Source organism: Sinocyclocheilus rhinocerous, unplaced genomic scaffold (assembly GCF_001515625.1).
Source record: "Sinocyclocheilus rhinocerous isolate Xijiao unplaced genomic scaffold, SAMN03320098_v1.1 scaffold557, whole genome shotgun sequence".
NCBI lineage: Eukaryota > Metazoa > Chordata > Actinopteri > Cypriniformes > Cyprinidae > Sinocyclocheilus > Sinocyclocheilus rhinocerous.
Genome location: NW_015633548.1, coordinates 199,962 through 207,600, shown reverse-complemented (window position 1 = coordinate 207,600; position 7,639 = coordinate 199,962). Strand labels below are relative to the sequence as shown.

At 35.9% G+C, this 7,639-nt stretch overlaps 1 protein-coding gene across 2 annotated transcripts in view; it reads left to right on the top strand.

Annotated features, from left to right (window-relative positions):
* LOC107744508 (Rac/Cdc42 guanine nucleotide exchange factor (GEF) 6) overlaps positions 1 to 7,639 on the top strand; it is a 35,406-nt gene that overhangs the window by 10,045 nt on the left and 17,722 nt on the right. The window contains exons 4-8 of one of the 2 annotated variants that reach the window (XM_016558190.1): positions 4,949 to 5,067; positions 6,098 to 6,302; positions 6,411 to 6,481; positions 6,561 to 6,655; positions 6,787 to 6,882. In XM_016558190.1, the coding sequence (XP_016413676.1) occupies positions 4,949 to 5,067; positions 6,098 to 6,302; positions 6,411 to 6,481; positions 6,561 to 6,655; positions 6,787 to 6,882 (586 nt within the window). Of the gene's footprint in view, positions 1 to 4,948; positions 5,068 to 6,097; positions 6,303 to 6,410; positions 6,482 to 6,560; positions 6,656 to 6,774; positions 6,883 to 7,639 lie in introns of both variants that reach the window. The other variant, XM_016558189.1, reaches the window with a different exon arrangement.

The window sequence follows — 7,639 nt, the reverse complement described above, 5'->3', positions numbered from 1 at the left end:
ACAAGTTGATATGATTCTTTAGGGTCTTAATGAAAAGTCTGCAACATAGTTTGGTTAAAATTTCTCAATGGTAGTGTAAAACAACACCGTTTTTACCCCGTCAAAAACAGCTATTTTTAGAGCAAGCTGTTTTCTTGCATGCCACTTTAAATGCAAATGAGCTCTGCTCGCCTCGCCCCTCTCTTCCAAGCCGCTCTCTGAGAAATGGTAAACTTTAGCCGCATTCATCGTGAAACTTGCTAACTAGTTTACATCCAACAACAGAACACCTCAATCGCTTAGGAGCCATTCTTGTCTACATCTGCTCCGGCATCGAAACAATGGTGGACTGATGACAGTTTTCTCAGAGCGGGTCTAAGGTAAAACGCTACTGTCAATCAAACAAACGTGGGAGGGGTCACACAGACAGGCATCTGAGATCGGCTCGATTTGAGAAAGGGGAAATGATTTAACGAGATAAAAAAAAAAAACACTGGGTGGATCTTTATCATTATATGGGTGGTTGTGTACACACTGCCAACACACATTTCAGTTCAAACAGCTTGTAAAAGTGCATGTCACATCCGATGACCCCTTTAAAAGTCATGCAATGTTTTTGTTTTGTAATCTATTATTATTAATGTCTTATCATTAAGAAGGTATTTCTTATTATTCAGGTATTCTTAAAAAAATCACTATTTGTATTACACTAAAAGGCATTAATGTTTGGATCAATGTTATGGTGAATACATTTCAAGAATTTCCATTTTTGAGTAAGTTACCTCTCAACAAGGATTGCTTGTCATTCTAAACAACACGTCTCTCTTATTTATTAATAAATTATTAATCTGGAATCTTGCTTACTCTTGATCCAACTTTAAATGTTTGCAAATAGCTTTGAAAACTCTATATTAAAGTAAGATTAAAATGATGTGTTAGTTCTTAAGAATGACTCACTAATGAGTGCAGATTAAGCGGGGGCAGATAGATTTGACTGGATTTGTGTTAAAACGATCTCTATAATGAAACAGTGAGGTTTTCAGTCTGAAGTGTGCTTAAGGCATAGAGAAGACGTTCCCTCGTCTGGCCTTATCTGGGTTCTCTGTTGTGTTGGCTGAGGAATGCTTGGAGCAGGTTCACACACACTGTTTGTATGCCATGGGTGTTCGGAAAGAGCCTGCCGTGAAATCCAGCAGACATGCTGAGCTTTTATTGTGTAGATGGAGCGAAGTGTGAGTCAGTGAAGAGCCCCAGAGGCCCCTGCAGCGCTGGAGATCTGTCAGGACCCAGAGTGCAGCAAACGGGGCACCTGACTGTTTTCTTCTATCACTGAATACTGCATGCCTCCTCATACCTTATCTCCCTCTATTTATGAATGACAGATTGCTCATAGCAAATTAATACAAGCTAATCATAGTCTGCTAAGATTTGACATGAGTATACAATGTGGTTTTTGTGAATTTTTGTGACTAAATACTATGTTTTAGGGTTTCAGGCCTTGCTTTGGTTAGACTGGAGCGTACATTGTGTCTATAGACTGACTTCTCTTTGATACTTGTCGTCATATATTGGAGAGGATGTGTCTGGCTGCTTTCAGCAGTTGTTTGTTGTGACCCATATGCAAGTGCATTGAGCTGTGGACTATTGGTGGTTTAACTTCACAGACACGACAGAATTACGAATGGGTGAGTGAGTGAGTGCTCTAATTGGGATGTTTAAAGATAATGGAGTGACCTGGCTTTACACTGTACTACATTTAAGGGGTCTGACAGACATTTTACATGTCCCGGGTGTAATGCATAGTAAAAATTTAAAAAAAAAAGAATAGTTTTATACACTTTTTTTTATATTTTTTGTCAAATGATTTAAGCTGGAAAAGTCAGTTGAACTGAATTTTGCACAGTGTTTGCTAATGGAATTTTGTGTGACAATCATTTTCAAGTTTACATGATTATTTTTTTATGATTATATTAATTCCTTTTATGTAAAGCACGTTGAATTACCATTGTGTATGAAATGTGCTGGGAAATGATTTAACGAGATAAAAAAAAAAAACACTGGGTGGATCTTTATCATTATATGGGTGGTTGTGTACACACTGCCAACACACATTTCAGTTCAAACAGCTTGTAAAAGTGCATGTCACATCCGATGACCCCTTTAAAAGTCATGCAATGTTTTTGTTTTGTAATCTATTATTATTAATGTCTTATCATTAAGAAGGTATTTCTTATTATTCAGGTATTCTTAAAAAAATCACTATTTGTATTACACTAAAAGGCATTAATGTTTGGATCAATGTTATGGTGAATACATTTCAAGAATTTCCATTTTTGAGTAAGTTACCTCTCAACAAGGATTGCTTGTCATTCTAAACAACACGTCTCTCTTATTTATTAATAAATTATTAATCTGGAATCTTGCTTACTCTTGATCCAACTTTAAATGTTTGCAAATAGCTTTGAAAACTCTATATTAAAGTAAGATTAAAATGATGTGTTAGTTCTTAAGAATGACTCACTAATGAGTGCAGATTAAGCGGGGGCAGATAGATTTGACTGGATTTGTGTTAAAACGATCTCTATAATGAAACAGTGAGGTTTTCAGTCTGAAGTGTGCTTAAGGCATAGAGAAGACGTTCCCTCATCTGGCCTTATCTGGGTTCTCTGTTGTGTTGGCTGAGGAATGCTTGGAGCAGGTTCACACACACTGTTTGTACGCCATGGGTGTTCGGAAAGAGCCTGCCGTGAAATCCAGCAGACATGCTGAGCTTTTATTGTGTAGATGGAGCGAAGTGTGAGTCAGTGAAGAGCCCCAGAGGCCCCTGCAGCGCTGGAGATCTGTCAGGACCCAGAGTGCAGCAAACGGGGCACCTGACTGTTTTCTTCTATCACTGAATACTGCATGCCTCCTCATACCTTATCTCCCTCTATTTATGAATGACAGATTGCTCATAGCAAATTAATACAAGCTAATCATAGTCTGCTAAGATTTGACATGAGTATACAATGTGGTTTTTGTGAATTTTTGTGACTAAATACTATGTTTTAGGGTTTCAGGCCTTGCTTTGGTTAGACTGGAGCGTACATTGTGTCTATAGACTGACTTCTCTTACTTACTTGTCGTCATATATTGGAGAGGATGTGTCTGGCTGCTTTCAGCAGTTGTTTGTTGTGACCCATATGCAAGTGCATTGAGCTGTGGACTATTGGTGGTTTAACTTCACAGACACGACAGAATTACGAATGGGTGAGTGAGTGAGTGCTCTAATTGGGATGTTTAAAGATAATGGAGTGAACTGGCTTTACACTGTACTACATTTAAGGGGTCTGACAGACATTTTACATGTCCCGGGTGTAATGCATAGTAAAAATAAAAAATAAAAGAATAGTTTTATACACTTTTTTTATATTTTTTGTCAAATGATTTAAGCTGGAAAAGTCAGTTGAACTGAATTTTGCACAGTGTTTGCTAATGGAATTTTGTGTGACAATCATTTTCAAGTTTACATGATTATTTTTTTATGATTATATTAATTCCTTTTATGTAAAGCACTTTGAATTACCATTGTGTATGAAATGTGCTATATAAATAAACTTGCCTTGCTTTGCCTTACAAACAACATACACTGCCATTGAAAAGTCTGACCAAGGCTGCATTTATTTGATCAAAAATACAGTATGGAGAGTTATATTGTGAAATACTATTAGAATTTAAAATGATTTGCTGCTCAAGAAATACTTTTTTTTTATTATTATACATTTTTATTAAACAGTTGGTGCTGCTTAATATTTTTGTGGAAAAGGATTTTATGATTAATAGAAATTCCAAAAGAACAGTATTTATTTGAAATAGAAATCTTTTGTAACATTATAAATGACTTTACTGTCACTTTTGATCAATTGAATGCATCTTTGCTGAAAAACCGGACAATAAACTTTTAAACAGTAGTGTATGTTGTTTATTAATAGTTGTGTGAATTCCTATGCCCCTAATGTTATATGTGATTAAACAAATTTGTACACATCATGACGTGAAATATGACGTGACAATAAATCATATTTATGATTATATTAATTCCTTTTATGTAAAGCACTTTGAATTACCATTGTGTATGAAATGTGCTATATAAATAAACTTGCCTTGCTTTGCCTTACAAACAACATACACTGCCATTGAAAAGTCTGACCAAGGCTGCATTTATTTGATCAAAAATACAGTATGGAGAGTTATATTGTGAAATACTATTAGAATTTAAAATGATTTGCTGCTCAAGAAATACTTTTTTTTTTATTATTATACATTTTTATTAAACAGTTGGTGCTGCTTAATATTTTTGTGGAAAAGGATTTTATGATTAATAGAAATTCCAAAAGAACAGTATTTATTTGAAATAGAAATTTTTTGTAACATTATAAATGAATTTACTGTCACTTTTGATCAATTGAATGCATCTTTGCTGAAAAACCGGACAATAAACTTTTAAACAGTAGTGTGTTGTTTATTAATAGTTGTGTGAATTCCTATGCCCCTAATGTTATATGTGATTAAACAAATTTGTACACATCATGACGTGAAATATGACGTGACAATAAATCATACAGCATAATACGGTGTGACATTAAGTCATATGGCATGAAGTAATTTGAATGTCACACTGTATGAAAATCAAAGATAGCAACATTTGCTAATGCTACTTCATATTTTTATGCATGTCATTCATCTATTTCTTAAGTGTAACAGGCCATGCTAAACTGAAATGAAGAGTACACAAGTACAGAATCACTGAACTGTAGACTCACCCCTCAGAAACCTTATTCAGGGCTTTCTGTATATCTGTATCGGTAAACCTATAATCTAGTTAGCACCCACAAATGTATATATGCTCCGTAAGTGAGAAATGCTATCAGTTACACACTTTATTTTCTGTATTTTTAAAACTTCTCTTTTATTTTCTCATTGTATCCAGATACCCCTAATAGATCATGTCCACAGCCCAGTGCCTCTGCTCCTAGCCTGTCAGCCCGTTCACAAGCTGTTCCCAACTTAAAGTCCAGCAGGTCTTTACGGAGACAGTCAAAAGCTGTGGTAAGAAATAAATACACTGCTGTAAATGCTGATAACAGTTGGTCTATTATAACAACAAAACATTTGTAAAGTTCTTTAAAGGTAATTTACTTTTTTCAGTTAATTTCAAAACATAACAGAAATGACACAGATTACTCTTAAACTTAATACCCAAATAATCCCAAATAAGATTATCAGTGCATTCGGCATTATATTTTTCGGTAGTCATTTTAATTAGTTGTTCAGATTTACTTCTCTTTTATAACATTATTGTTATAACCTCATAACATTTACAGGTTTCGCTAATTACTCACAGATAATCAACCCTAATATTGAAATTTGTAATCATGAACATTTTCACATTGAATCTCAAAATTATTGTGGTATTTTAAATATTTGATATTTTAAATAATTCTTTAATGGAATTATACAAATTCAACATTACAGAATAATTGAAAGCCAGGCTTAAACTGCAAATTATCAGATGTTTTTTAATGATCATTTATTAACAATTACAGAACATTAAAAATATTATAACAGCTTTTAATTTAAGAGAATTTCAAATAATATTCACATAAACCCATTATAATAAATGTGACATTTAACTGTGTATATTTATATTTCTGTCTCTGTCAATACGAAGTTTGAAAGAGAGCTGAGAGAGTTAATTTTTCACTTCAAAGTTAATTTTGCGCATTCGTTTTCACTATAAATAAATAATAAAATCACTAGATGCTGTTAATTATGTTTAACATGTTAAACACCAAATGTTAATCACAAAAATGAACACATTTTGTTTCCCAGCCCTAATAATTTAATGTTACAAATAGCTTCCCATAGACTTCTTATTGTCATTATTAGGGGCTTGTCCAGGATCTTAGTATTTTCTCAAGACATTAATTATTTACTTCTAGATGTGAATAGATGACAATTTTGTTGTAGATGTTTGGCATGCAGAAATGAGTGTTGTTGTGATCACCATTAAAATGATCATTAAAGTAAGACTGAATACTGCCTACTGAGGTTCTTCACCTGCTGCTGTTGTGTCCAGGAAATGTCGGAGAATGGAGGTGGAGGGCAGCTGATGGTCAAGGCACGCTTTAATTTCAAGCAGAACAATGAGGACGAGCTGTCTTTCAGCAAGGGCGAGCTGATCCATGTCACACGCCAGGAGGAAGGTGGATGGTGGGAGGGAGCCCTTAACGGCAAAACCGGCTGGTTCCCTAGCAATTACGTCCGAGAGGTCAAGCCATGTGGTGAGTGGGCAGTCCAAGATATTGTCTTACATCTTTGCATAGTTAGAAACGTTTTGCTCTAGTGAACATAATGAAATTAAACCGGTTTCCCTTTCTTTTTTTCTCCAGAGAAACCGATTTCTCCGAAAGCGGTAAAAGGACTTGACGTTCCTCAGTTGACTAAAAATTATTACAATGTGGTAAGTTCTTTTAAAGATTCCAAAAAGGACATGTAAAGGAATTTTAACTTCTTATTTGAGTCATTTGTTTGTTTCTCAGGTGGTGCAAGACATCTTGGAGAATGAGAGAGAGTTTGTCAAGGAACTGCAAACGGTACTGGGCTGTTACCTGCGCCCTCTACAGGCCAGCGACAAGTAAGAGGACAACTCACGTTACCATGGCATCAGGGAGCCTTTGATATCAAAGCCAATTGACATTTTGGGAAACTGGGCCGGTCAATAAAAACCCATGCGCATAATGACTCTTCTGTCGGCTCTCTCTGCAGGCTGTCTAGTGCGGACTGCTCCAGTCTGAATGGGAATTTAGAGGACATCCTTTCTTTCCAACAGGGACTGTGTCTTGCCTTAGAGGAGTGCTCCAAGTAAGAGCTGCATTTCAGTGTTTTTATTTCAGTCTTCATATGCTCAAATGACTACTTAATTCTCTCTTTTTTTTTCAGTGAAAGTCTTACCCCTTGATATAACAGTGCCATCTGGTGGTGGCTTTTTCACATATTTGTAACATGTCCATATCTATGCTATACCATTTTAAGACCTAGGTTATATTTGCAGTGTTGGGAATGTTTCTTTGGAAATGTAATAGGTTACAGATTACAAGTTACCCTATTTAAAATGCAATCCGTTACTTTATTAAAGGGGTCATATGATGCGATTTCAATTTTTCCTTTCTCTTTGGAGTGTTACAAGCTCTTGGTGCATAAAGAAGATCTGTAAAGTTGCAAACACTAAAGTCTCAAAACCAAAGAGATATTCTTTATAAAAGTTAAGAGTTAACCACGCCTACCTAAAACGGCTCGTTCTAACACACCCCCACATACCTACGTCACGATCTCGGAAGATTTGCATAACGCCGCCCAAACGTTCACGCAAAGAAAGAAGGCGTAACGTTTATTCTCACTGTAGTATTGTTGAAACTGCCGCCATGTCGTGGAGACGCTGTGTGTTTCGTTGTGAAAGCGAAACTACTTTGTTTGGCCTTCCAAAAGAGGACGATATCCGCTTCGTCATGCCTAGAGCTGATCCGTGCTGGTCGCTGAGGAAATACATAAACTTTGCGGTGTGGATCGCCGGATCCACAGCTACTTCGTCGAATCCGCCGGCCGCGCTGTTCTCAAGCCC